This window comes from Dermochelys coriacea, chromosome 2, assembly GCF_009764565.3.
Source record: "Dermochelys coriacea isolate rDerCor1 chromosome 2, rDerCor1.pri.v4, whole genome shotgun sequence".
NCBI classification, from domain to species: domain Eukaryota; kingdom Metazoa; phylum Chordata; order Testudines; family Dermochelyidae; genus Dermochelys; species Dermochelys coriacea.
In genome coordinates this window covers 203,156,041-203,169,601 of record NC_050069.1, presented here as the reverse complement: position 1 = coordinate 203,169,601, position 13,561 = coordinate 203,156,041, and the positions used below count along the sequence as shown (strand labels likewise).

At 38.9% G+C, this 13,561-nt stretch overlaps 1 protein-coding gene across 2 annotated transcripts in view; it reads left to right on the top strand.

Annotated features, from left to right (window-relative positions):
• Positions 1-13,561, top strand: part of KCNH8 (potassium voltage-gated channel subfamily H member 8) — a 412,103-nt gene that overhangs the window by 249,354 nt on the left and 149,188 nt on the right. For both annotated transcript variants that reach the window (XM_043509048.1, XM_038390383.2), the window contains exon 7: positions 13,185-13,392. In XM_043509048.1, the coding sequence (XP_043364983.1) occupies positions 13,185-13,392 (208 nt within the window). The remainder of the gene's footprint in view (positions 1-13,184; positions 13,393-13,561) is intronic.

The window sequence follows — 13,561 nt, the reverse complement described above, 5'->3', positions numbered from 1 at the left end:
AAAAAGCAAATAAATTACAATCTCTTTGTTCTTGTATTCTCATAAACAAACTAGGGAAATGTGGTTTAGATTAAATTAATATAAGGAGGGTGCACAACTAGTTGAAAGAACTGGTTGAAAGAGTAGTCATCAACAGTTGGCTGTCAAACTAGGAGGGTGTATTTAGTAGGGTCCCTCAAGGGTCAGTCCTGAGTCTGGTACTGTTCAATGCTTCCATTAATGACTTGGATAATGGAGTGGAGAGTGTGCTTATCAAATTTGCAGACGTCATCAAGCCGAGAGGGGTTGCAAGCACTTTGGCAGACAGGATTGGAATTCAAAGTAACCTTAACAAATTAGAGAATTGATCTGAAATTGACAAGATGAAATTCAGTAAAGACGTGCAAAATACTGCAGTTAGGAAGGAAAAATCAAATGCACAACTCAGGGATGGATTAAGACCTTTAGAGGCCCTAAGCACTGAAAAGATTATGGTGCCCCCCCATATGTAATTCAAAATAAAAACAATACTATACCATAAAATAAAATTTTATTTTTTGAAATGACACAACTTACATGTATGCTGAAATTAAAATAGCTTCTTACAGGATTTTCTGATTGAAAAATTCTGGATAAGTTCATCGAAGCTGACTCGATGAAGCATGTCTGCTTCCATACACAGTAGGGAAAGTGTCTGTCCTGACACGTTGTTGTTCTCTGAGGGTTTTTTATTCTTTTAACTCAGAAAAGAGTGTTCTGTGGAGCAGTTATTAATCATCAATGTTAGAAAAATACATAGTGCAATCTCTATATTTGGAAATACACATTGTATTCCATCTTTCAATATTATGTCATGAAGATGAATGTGACTGAATTTCATTTTTCCTGTTTCATTAAACTTTGCACGCATATAACAGTGGAACTGCCATACTTCTCCACAGAGATTCATGTTCAAGTCAACAGGGTATGAGTCGTCTAGCTTTTGGGAACCTTGTGAATATTGTTCATCAGATAAGTCCCATATCGTTTAGAAAAGAAAATCTACTTGATACTACTATGTACACTTCACCTGTCCTTTTTATAAGAGCTTCAAGTGTATCAATTATAGTGTAGTAAGTAGATATGGAAAATTTGTCTCTAGGGTTCAATGCTGTTTCTGTGGCACTGCTATCATTTTCTTGTTTTTTCCTGATTCGCTTGTGGGACTGGGCTTCTTTGTAGTTAGTATCAGGCAAAATATCTTTTGATATGTCTTCAAATCTTTTGAAATAATTCCTCAAAGTGTGTAAGTGGTCTGCTAATGATTGACAGAGGTCTGCACATGTTTTCAAATCCAATTCTTTTTCTTGGAGAGCTTAACTTCTGTGGTAAAAGTATTGTAAAATTCATTCTACATGGTCAACATGAATACAAACTCTAGTTCTTGCATCTTGTTTGCAATGTTTTCTGCCTCTCAAATAGTTTCTCCCTTTTGTGATTGGTCTCCAGCTATACTTTCTAATGCATCCACAATCTTTGAGTAAGACTCCAGAATTTCACTTGTTGCCAACGCATGTGCCTTCCAACGAGTATTAGTGATTTCAATATATGATCATTGCCCAAATATGTTTTAAGAACTGCCCATCGGTGTGTTGAGGCAGAGAAAAATGTATAAAGTAACTGGACTGTTGAGAAAAAACTTACTGCCACCGGACAACAATCAACAGCACTGCAAGATTGAGAGAGTGTGCAGCACATGGTATGAATATGGCATATTTGTTCTGTTCTAAAAGCTTCTTCTGCATTCCTTGATAATGCTGACATGTTGGCAGCGTTGTCATAAGATTGACCTCTGCACTTTGAGAAATCTATTTTGCAAACTTGGCACAGATAATGCAGTACTTGATTTGTCATTTCTTCACCAGTGTGGCTTTTCAAATTGAGGAGTGTTATAAATCGTTCAACTGGTTTTCCATCTGTGGGAGACACATATCATAGTACAATACTCAATTGATCAATATGTGAAAGATCAGATGTAGAGTCGACAGATAAACTGAAGTACTCAGCAGTACTTATTTCATCCACAATAGCTGAACGAACTTTGTCACTCATTAGACCAATGAGTTCATCACATATTGTCTTGGATAAGTATAATGGGTTACCTTTGCCAGCATTCCCATATTTTGAGATATGGCCTGCTAAAAATGGGTCAAACTGAGCCACAATATATGACAGGATCTGATTTCCTCGCATTTTTCAATCTACGTTAGTAGGATGCCCCCCTGGTTTAGGTGGGGATAAGTAATAAAAAGAGAACAGAAAAGCAGGGGAAGAGTGTATAGTAAAGTGTAAGGAAGTCTAACAAAGTTCTGATTTTTCCTATGGTGACTATTTCAATGCTTTTTTAAAAAAATATCAAACATCACATTTTTTAAAAAACAAACCTCATTTTTTTTGGTGCCCTCTGCTTTGCTGGTACCTTAAGCATGTGCTTAGTCTGCCTATTGGGTAATCCAGCCCTGGCACAACTACAAAATGGGGACTAACTAGTAGTGCTGAAAACGGTCTGGGTTTATAGACCATAAATTGAATGAGAGTCAACAATCTGATGCAGTTGCAAAAAAGGCTAATATTCTGGGAGTATTAACAGAAGTGTCATCAGTAAGACATGGGAGGTAATTGTCCCACTATACTCAGCACTGGAGAGTGTGTCTAGTTCTGGGGCCACGCTTAGGAAAGATGGGGACAAACTGGAGAGGAAAGCAACAACAATTCTAAAAGGTTTAGAAAACCTGACCTATGAGGAAAGGAAAAAAACTGCACATGTTTAGTCTTGAGAGAAAAAGACCTGAAAACTGTCTTCAAATATCAAGGGATATTAAAAGAGGACAGTGATCAATTGTTCTCCATGGCCACTGAATGTAGAACAAGAAGTAATGGATTTAATCTGCAGCAAGGAAGATTTAGGTTAAATATTAGGAATAACTTTCTGGAATAGGCTTCCAGAGGACGTTGTGGAATCCACATAACTGGGGGATTTTAAGAACAGGTTGGACAAACACCTGTCAGGATGGTCTATGTTCACTTGGTCCTGCCTCAGCACAGGAGGTGGACTTGATGACCTCTTGAGATCCTTTCCAGTTTTACATTTCTGTGATTTCTATTCTTTGAAATTTGTTTTCTCTTTTAGCACTGTGAAATATTTTGGCCTAAGGTACTAAAGGGAGAAATCAAATACAGTTCTTGAAACGTATTTAACAGCTCAGCCATAGGCATCAAATTGACAAGAAGCCCGTCAGTGGTGCAGTGGTCCTATTGAATTCAGTGGGACTTGTGGTGGAGCAAGGGGCTACTAAAGCAGAGTAAAGGGATCAGAATTTGGCCCATAAGAAATTACTAAGCAGAGCCAAAGTGTCCTCTGACAATATAACAGTGAGTTGGGCTCTTACCCAAGTGACAAAATGTCAGGCAGATGAAGACGAATTTTGAACAGTATTAAAGATAGAATGTGAAGACAAAATAAATTGAGCTTGTGCCTTTTTTGCTTCTTTGTAATGTATAAAGAGAGTGTAAAAATGGTCTTTTCTGAGATTTTTTTTCCTGTTCGTTTTTAAATGAGAAATTCAGCTCTTTCCTAAACAGCAAGTCTCTTGCCTTACCAACTTTCGCAAAATTAACCAATGCTGGCAACTGGGATCAGCAATGGATACATCTGAACTGGGTGCTGAAAATGCCTTACTTATCAATGTAGCCAAGGGCAAACTGGGTTCATCATCATTTCAGGAGTCCACATGGAAGTTAATGCTCTTCAGATCATCAGTTTCTGCTCAGTACCTCTTCCCCCATTCCTTTGAGAAGGTGTGTTCTGTACAGATGGAGAGGCCCAGGGAGGAGAAGAGAGCTGGACGGGACCAGGGAGAGGGCCTGGTTTCCATAGAATTTGCCTACACTTCTTGTGGCAGAATTAGACTCTTTCCTTCGTATGTGGTTATAAAATTATGCTTTGAATGGAGCATTCAGCAGAAACTCAATATCTAACTTTGGAAAGACTTTAGCAGAGATTTTCCATTCCTATGGGTTTTTCACATAAGAGGGCTGGGTGTTTAATGCTTAGTATTTTGTAGTTCTTAGATTCATAGATACTAAGGTCAGAATGGACCATTCTGATCATCTAGTCCGACCTCCTGCACAGCGCAGGCCACAGAATGTCACCCACCCACTCCTATGAAAAACCTCACCCATGTCTGAGCTATTGAAGTTCTTAAATCATGGTTCAAAGACTTCAAGGAGCAGAGAAGCCTCCCTCAAGTCAACCATGCCCCATGCTACAGAGGAAGGCGAAAAACCTCCAGGGCCTCTCCAATCTGCCCTGGAGGAAAATTCCTTCCCGACCCCAAATATGGCAATCAGCTAAACCCTGAGCATATGGGCAAGATTCACCAGCCAGATACCCAGGAAAGAATTTTCTATAGTAACTCAGATCCCATCCATCTAATATCCCATCTCAGGGGATTTGGCCTATTTACCCTGAATATTTAAAGATCAATTACTTACCAAAATCACATTATCCCATCATACCATCTCCTCCATAAACTTATTGAGTAGAATCTTAAAACCAGATAGATCTTTTGCCCCCACTGCTTCCCTTGGAAGGTTATTCCAAAACTTCACTCCTCTGATGGTTAGAAACCTTCGTCTGATTTCAAGTCTAAACTTCCTGGTGGCCAGTTTATACCCATTTGTTCTTGTGTCCACATTGGTGCTGAGCTTAAATAATTCCTCTCCCTCTCCTATATTTATCCCTCTGATATATTTATAGAGAGCAATCATATCTCCCCTCAACCTTCTTTTAGTTAGGCTAAACAAGCCAAGCTCCTTAAGTCTCCTTTCATAAGACAAGTTTTCCATTCCTCGGATCATCCTAGTAGCCCTTCTCTGTACCTGCTCCAGTTTGAATTCATCCTTTTTAAACATGGGGATACCAGAACTGCACACAGTATTCTAGGTGAGGTCTCACCAGTGCCTTGTATAACGGTACTAAAACCTCCTTATCCCTACTGGAAATGCCTCTCCTGATGCATCCCAAAACCGCATTAGCTTTTTTCACAGCCATATCACATTGGCAGCTCATAGTCATCCTATGATCAACCAATACTCCAAGGTCCTTCTCCTCTTCCATTACTTCTAATTGATGCGTCCCCAACTTACAACTAAAATTCTTGTTGTTAATCCCTAAATGCATAACCTTACACTTCTCACTATTAAATTTCATTCTATTACTATTACTCAAGGATTTTGTCCTCCCAGGAATGGGCACACACATCTCTTGTTAGTATTGAGAATTACACATGTAGGTTGAGGGTAGAATAGACCCCCTAGGTTAGAGAGCAAAACTAGCCAAGCTCTTGAAATTAATTTAATTTAATTAATACATATATTTGCATGAACAAAAATTAAAATATAATTATAATTCATAATTCATATATTAATTCATCAACAAAATTATAATGCAGTGAGCCTACTGAGCTACCAGTCCAGTTTAGCTCAGTGCATTGTAATTGTGCTAACCAACATGAATGTCAATTTTATTTCCAATCAGAAATTTACATTGCAACTTCTTTATGAATGAGCCATTCCAAAGCCTTTTCTTCAAGGATTATTTTAAAAATAGACTATTTTAGTCTGTACCATAATCTGAATAAAATGTTTCCTTTAAAACTAGTACCGTTGGCATCGGGGTGGGGGTTGGAGGAATCTTTATCATAATCTTTATCATAATGAATTCTGTGGGGAAGAACCATTTTCCAACAATTACTTTTTCTGTTAAAGAAGACACAGTAATGCAAATGATATAATAATTTGATTAGTTCAGATCAGTCCTTTCTATCATGCCTTTTATCATTTTTCGCTGTGGACAATATTGCAGTAACTAATAACTTAGTAGGTCTCTGAAATAGTGATTCTCCATAAGATAAATAGTGAGCCATAGCTCTGAGCCCTGAGTAAGGGACAGTGTATAGCTGTGTTGCCCCAAAAAGTAATTGTGACTCTGATCACCCTAGGAATCCCCAGCAGGGGAGTTATGGGAGGTTTCACTCCCTTTGTAGCACCTCAGCTGAGCAAAGGGAGCATATCATGGCAGAGGATTGGTCAGCCTTATCTTCTCATTTAAATCAGTCCATTGAGAGCCTCAATCTCTGTGGCTCTTCTCTGAATTCTCTGTATTATGCAGTGGCCTTTCTAGGTTTCAGAGGCCTAGGACTTTTTAATCTTGTGCACTCACTGTCTCCCCAAATATCTACATGTCTTTTATCCAAGAGCATAAATGCCGCACTGCTTTGCACTTTGTATTATTTACCTCTGCAAAATTGGTGTTAAGTGCTACCAAATCAAAAATCTGAATATTACACCAGTAGTAGTTTTCTACACTCATTTTGCACATGATTTGTTCTAGTGTAAATGACTATCCCTGGTGCAAGGCAAACAGCTAACAGAGTTTCTATGGGAGTTTGGCCTGAAAGGAGAGTGGTGGTTTTGTGTTCAGTGCTGGCGGTGCAGTCTTGGTTGGGTGTTTTTTGTTTTGTTTTGGAATAGGGTCTAGGAAAAGAATACAATGATGGCTACTGAGGCAGCACTAAAAAGTGAACAGAGGAGATACAGAAAATGATTGGATGCAGAAGCTGTAGTATGCATGTTATCCTTGATGGGTATCTGATGCAAGCTACTTATTGATGAAATGTCACCTGATAGAGCTTATGAGAGAAGACCCAAGATAGCTAGTGGTGATGGTATCTAGTTGAATAAAAGGTTTGTTGCACTGGGGAATGAGGAGGGGGAAAAGGCAGAAGATGGGATATCGAGGAAGAAAAGATGGGAAGCAAGTCCCTGAGGAAGAGATGATAGAGACAGCCAGGGACTTGAGTCTAAATGAGCCTGATGTATGGGGGCTGCAAGAGTGGAGAGAACATAAAAGAAATTCATACCAGCACTTGAAAGATACAGGTCTTTGTGATCAGAGTCTCCATACTCTGAATTGACTGGCCTGTCCCCAGACCAGATCCACAGAACAGAAGAGTGTGCTGTCTGGCAGGAGCCAGGATACAAGATATGTGCATGAGGCTGAAGAGGATCCTGATGGGAGTGAGGAAAAAAATCCATCGATTGTGCTGCATGTTAGGACAAATCACACTGCTAGATTCTCACTGGAATGGACCAAGGATGACTACACTTGACTTAGAAAGACACACAAAGAAGTGGAAGCTCAGGTGATTTTCAGTGGAATACTTACAGCCCCTAGAAAAAGAGGGCAAAAGTGAGTAAGATAATGAAGATCAATAGATGGCTCAAGGCTTGGGGCTATATGAGGAATGTTTGGGGATTATTGACCATTGAGAGGCATTTATGGAGAGAGGATTTTTCTCGACTGATGGACTTCATTTAGATGCCTTGGGTATTGAGCCCAAAAGGTTAAGACTGGTATGACTGATAAGAAGGACTTTAAAGTAGGAGATAAGGAGAGAAGATTAGGAGAGACTCATGAAGTCTCCACTCCTGGCTTTCAATACATAGGAGCAGGAAAATCAGTTAAATGAAGATATAGTAAGAGATAATGGAACACCACAAAGTAAGAATATGGACAGAAAGGAGAAAGAAAATACAAATATTGATTAGAGTAATAGGTAGATATTACATTTACTGAAAGGACGATATCTAACCAGCTAGAAAACTGAGATGCTTATACTTGAGCGCAGTGAGTCGGGGAAATAAAATAGAAGAATTGGAACTACTGGTACAGTAGGTCAAACCAGATATTCTAGAGCAGTGGTGAGCAACTGTGGGCAAAATGTGGAGGATCCTGGGAATTTCTTTAAATCAACTATACAAAAACTATCTGAAATTTGCATCCCAAGCAAGGGGGAAAAATCTATAGGGAAAGGCTCCACACCCAGATGGATGAATAACCACCTTCAAAATGTTCTTAGGTGTAAGCATAGAGTCTGTGTGAAACGGAAAGAGGGGTTGACCGCAAAGAAAGCACAATTATGGAGCTTAGAAAATGTAGGAACAAAGTGAGATTTGCTAAAAATCAAGATGAATTAGCTCTTGATAAGAAAATTAAAATAGATTTTTTTAGCTATAGAAATAAAAAGAGAATAAGGAAGGATAAGGTTGGGCCATTAAGCAGTGTGCATAGGAAGGAGATTGATGATACTGTAGGTATGTCCCAAAAATTAAATGAATACTTTGCCTCAATAAGGATGATCATATGGCATATGTGCATGAAAGCAGTACTTCTAACGGAAATGAACATCTAGAAGTGGAAATTACCACATCTGATGTGTAAGAAAAGCATAAGAAGCTCAATGTTCTCAAACTGGAGGGAATGGATAATTTCCATCTAAGAATACTGAAAGAACTGTCACATGAGATTGTAGTCTGATAGCAAGGATTTTTAATAAATCTATCTCTATGGGTGTACTACCATATGAGTACTTTCATTTAAGAAAAGCAAAAAGTGATCTGGGCATTATAGACATATTAGTCATTACAGACCTCAGTAGTATGCCAGGCTTTAGAGCAAATTGTGAGGAAAAGAATAATTAAATTCATGGAGGCAAATAATAAAGGGGATGTAATGTAATGAGTTTACCAATGGTAATCATACCAGGCTAACCTGATTTCCCTCTTTGAGAAAATAACTGATCTTTTTAGGTAAAGGAACTGCAGTAGATCTAATATATTTGGACTTTAGTAAAGCATTGTACCACATGGACAATTATTACTTAAATTAGGGAAGATGGGCATCAGTACAAGAATTGTAAGGTAGCTAAGGAACTGGTTAAAAGGGAGGAGGCAACAGGTTGTGCTGAAATGTATTATTGGACTGCAGGGAGGTTACTAGCAGAGTTCAAGGATTGGTCTTGAGACCAACCTTATTCAATATTTTTATTAATGACTAGCACAAAAAGTAGGAGTATGCGCATTAAATTTGCTGGTGATACAAAAGTGGGAGCCATCATCAATACAGAGGAGGATGGAAATATTATACAGTAATGTCTGGAAGTGAAGCCTAGAGTGACAGAAATGGGATGAAATTCAATAATATGAAGTGCAAGGCTATGCAGTTAGTGTCTAATAAGAATTTCTGCTTCAAGTTGGGGGCTTACCAGTTGGCAGCCAGAGAGGTGGAGAGATACCTGAGTGTGTGGACCAGCCACAGGATACCTCTGAGTCACCAGTGTGATGTGTACGTGAAAAAGGAAAATACTGTGTGATCTGAGGATGTAGCCCATGAGGCATTTCCAGTTGAGATAGAGAAATATTAATGCTATTGTGCAAGACCTCATTTGGAATACTGTGTACAGTTCTGGTCACCTATGTTCAAGAATGATGATCTTAAACTGGCGCAGATGCAGGTACTAGGATGATCAGGGGAATGAACGGCCTGTCTTAGGACAGGAGACTGGAAGAGCCTAGCTTGTTTAGTCTGTGAAAATGAAGACTGAGAGGGGTTATGATTGCTCTCTACAAATACATTAGGGGGATAAATACCAGAAATGGTGGAGAGCTGTGCAAGCTAAAGGACAATGCTGGCACAAATGGGTATAAACTGGCCATGAACAAATTCAGACTGGAAATTAGAAGAAGGTTTCTAATCATCAGAGGGGTTAGGTTCTGAAACAGACTCCCAATAGGAGTTGTGGGGGGAAACAACGTAATTTGTTTTAGAAAGAGCTAGACAAATTTGATTGTGGTTGTCTGAGGGGGTTACTCATGATGGTAGGGAGCAGGGCTCAGCAGCCCCGAGACTCATTTCCAGTTTATGACCTATGTTCCTAAAAGCTCATGCTTCATTGTTTTGGCCAGCCACTTGTAACAGTCAGGAAGGGATCCTCTCCTTTGCCAACCCAATGTATTCTGGGCTGTATTTCTTTTTATAAACCTCTTCCTTCTAAAGCATCGGGGATTGCCACAGTTGAAGACGGGCCATTGGGTGGGATGGGTTGGGACTGTGAAGGCACCCAGCATTCTCTCTCAGAGGTGCTTGAGTGGCTGGCTTTTGCTCACATGATCAGGGTCTAACTGCTTTGCTTTATGTGGGGTTGGGGAAGTCTTTTCCACCTGGTCAGATTGGGTAGTGACCACCTTCATCTTCTTCTACAGCATGTGGGTGTGGGACACTTGCCAGGACTATTTAGGTATATCTCACTTAATCATTTCCTTGCCATCATGGGGGGGGGGGGCACTGGTGCAGCTCGGTCCCACCTATTCTCTTCCTGTGGCACATAAGTCTGGTCTTCTGTGGGCTATAATACTTTGGTTTCATTTCAGATGTTGGGTTTAGTATGCAGGTGCTGGGTTCTGTTGGTGGCCTATGATATACAGGAGGCAAGACGAGATGATCTGATGACCCTTCTGGCCTTAAACTCTGACTCTAAGGCAACAGAGAATCAAGCCCAAAGAATCAAGAGAATTCCTTTCCAACTTTGTATGAAATTTAGCAACTTCATTTCTGATCCCTAACCTCCTCAGTAGTTCGAGGCACTGAAGGCTGCTATTATTTCAGCTTATACTGCCTTTTGCTAAACTCTTGTCTTTGTCATTTCCACAAAAAAGGTTAACCCAGCTAGTCTAAATTGATTAACTGAATGTAGAAATTCAGCTAGCATTGTATTTATGGACAAAGCAAATCTACCCTGGCACAAGTATGAGTGCTGATTCTTCACTTTGTCTTTCTAAATTTATTATAGAGAAAATAAAGCTGCCTGCTTTCATCTGAGATCTTTCAATGACAGATTGAACACAATAGAAGAAAAAAACTTAGAATAACTAATGAGAAAATTCAGTGTAATTATACAAGATTTATTATGCTAATGTGCAAATTTATTTTCACATAATTTCAAGATGTGGGGTTTTTTAGCTCAAGTAGAAAAATGAAGTATTTTTCTAGACCCCATAAAAAGAAATGTTGCATTGTTTCAACTGTTGTTTAATATCAAGTAGTGTTCTCCCTTTTTTATCAAAACAAAGTGGTCAAAGTTCAGAATGTAGTCACAATTTACCTATGAATGAACATGGAAATCAGCATTTTTTTTTTAGCAACATGACTTATGCCTGGGGATTTTTTTTAATCTTAACAGTACTTTTGCCATGCGGTAATTATGGTTATATCTGAATTTAAGCATTTATATCTGAGCTGTATTATCATTATTTGCTTGTATTATGATAGTGCCTACAGGCCCAAATTAGAGGTGAGGGTTCTATTGTGCTAGGCACTGTACATACATATAACAAAAAAGATTGCCCCAAAGATTTTTACAGCTGTCAACCACAGTCCTACAAAGACTTACTATCATGCTTAACTTTACAAATATGATTAATCCCTCTGACTCCTTAGCACATGACAAGAGATGGCTAAAACAAGCAAATGCAAGGAAGGGAGGAAGACATGGGGACAGTGAAATGTTTGTTTGGTATAATAAACAGCAGTCTCCGCATGCAGACAGACTGCTTAGCTGTTGTCAGTTATTATTGATTGCAGCGCCGTGTCCTTAAGAAAGGATTTTAAAGGAGAATACTGTAGTGGTTTTGTGGATTTTTTCCTCTATTGTATAGGGGGCACCATGGGAGAGAGCGCGAAGGTTCTTGAGAAATAATTAAAATAATGGGCAATGAAGGCACTGGTAAAAAGTTCAAGGGATAATGAGGCCTGCAGTATAAATCAATATCAAGGATTAGTTGTTAATGTTTTATAGTGGTGTCACATCAGTCTATTTGGCCATATTCTGTTGTCAGTAACACTAGTGTAAATTTAAATAGCTTCATTAACTTCAGTGGATTTGCACAGGTGTAACTGGGAACAGAATAAAGCCCATGGCTGGTTTGGGGTTTCATTAGTCATTCCGAACTCCGCCCAGGTTGTGAACTTTATCAGCCAAACTAGGCCTAGTTTTGAGTGAACAGAGCCATTTTATTTAAACTTTTAGAATGTCAACTTTTGATAATGGAAGCAAAAAGCCTTCAATTCATACTGGGATTAATATAAGAAAACAATGGTCAAAAATAAAAAAATGTGCTCATGTTTTTTATAGCACCCATAGTTGTAATATCCAAATGTTCTGGAAGTACTAGAGGGAAATATGCAGTTTAATTTACGTTTTTCAGCCAACACAAGACAGACACAGAATGAGTCTTTAAAAATGTACAGATTCCTATGACTACATGAAATGAATGTAAATAGTGATGACAAATGACAGTAAAATGTAAGCAGGAGACCTGGAATAGCCTCTGGATTTGGCAGGAGATTTAAAAGTTTGAGTCAAATTTTCACAATTCCTGGAAGCTGTTTGGTTTCTGCATCCATTGAAAAATACAAAATCAGATTAATGCACATTGCATTCTCTGTAGCAAGAAGCTGTATCGTGGAAATACTACAAGGACCTTCTCTGAGGCATAAACCCTTATGGAGCTCTCCTTTGCAATGGAGCAATAACTCCTCCCTTTGCTGCTCTCTCCCCCTATAAAATAGTGTGCTTGAATGACATATCCGAGCCTGTAATGTTCCATCTGGTCTCTGTCCTACAAAATATCTGTAGCGTGCTCTTGCTTCCAATGCACAAACTACATGCCATGTTTTTTATCTAATATCCACCTTGGGAGAAACAGTTCACCCCCTCTTTTCCCAGGTTTTAGTTACTGAATCATTTTTATCCCACATGTAACGCTATTGACTTTGGCCCAGTGTGGTTTATTTAATCATACTGTTTGGCTCTTTGTTAGCAGTAATCAAAAACTATTACAAAAATGGGGCAGTTTGTTTCTTCATGTTGGAGCCACGTGAAATTTGGTCAGTTTGGCTCATTTTGTTTTTTGGTTGAGGGTTGTGACTAAATGCAACACTTAAGTGAAACCCGAGGCCTCAGGCTGCACACAAAGCAAGGCCAAAGATCGAGGCTGTCTGTGTTTTGAAATCAGTTTGGCTGCAGTCAAATATATATATATACATACATACATACTCAGTTTTTAATAAATGTACTGACTTTGCCACTGTTCGAACTTGTGAGTCTAAATCTTAGCTCAATGCATGCACTGAGTAACTAAGTTGTGCGTGCATGTGGCAAGGACATTTTATAGAACTTGAGGGGGGAGAGGACTTTTTCTTTCTTCCACTAAACCAGGACTTTGTTTAGTATATTTCAACAGTGCTGAAAATTCTGTTTCCCTAGGTGTCCCTTGTCCACCTCCTAAAGACTGTCCGATTGCTGCGTCTTTTGCGTCTTCTTCAGAAGCTGGATCGTTATTCCCAGCACAGCACAATTGTCCTCACACTTCTTATGTCTATGTTTGCATTGCTTGCTCATTGGATGGCATGCATTTGGTATGTCATTGGAAAAAAAGAGATGGAAGAGAATAATCCCGTTACTTGGGATGTAGGTAAGAGTCTGTTTTTTACCATATATAAATCTCCCAGTGTTTCCTTTCTTGTTAAAGTTTATAATACTGTATATAAAAGCTAAAACTACACCGTATATTTTATTAACCAGGGCATATTTAATACATGTAAATATTGAATTGCCTGTTGATTAAGGGATGGGAAATCCCA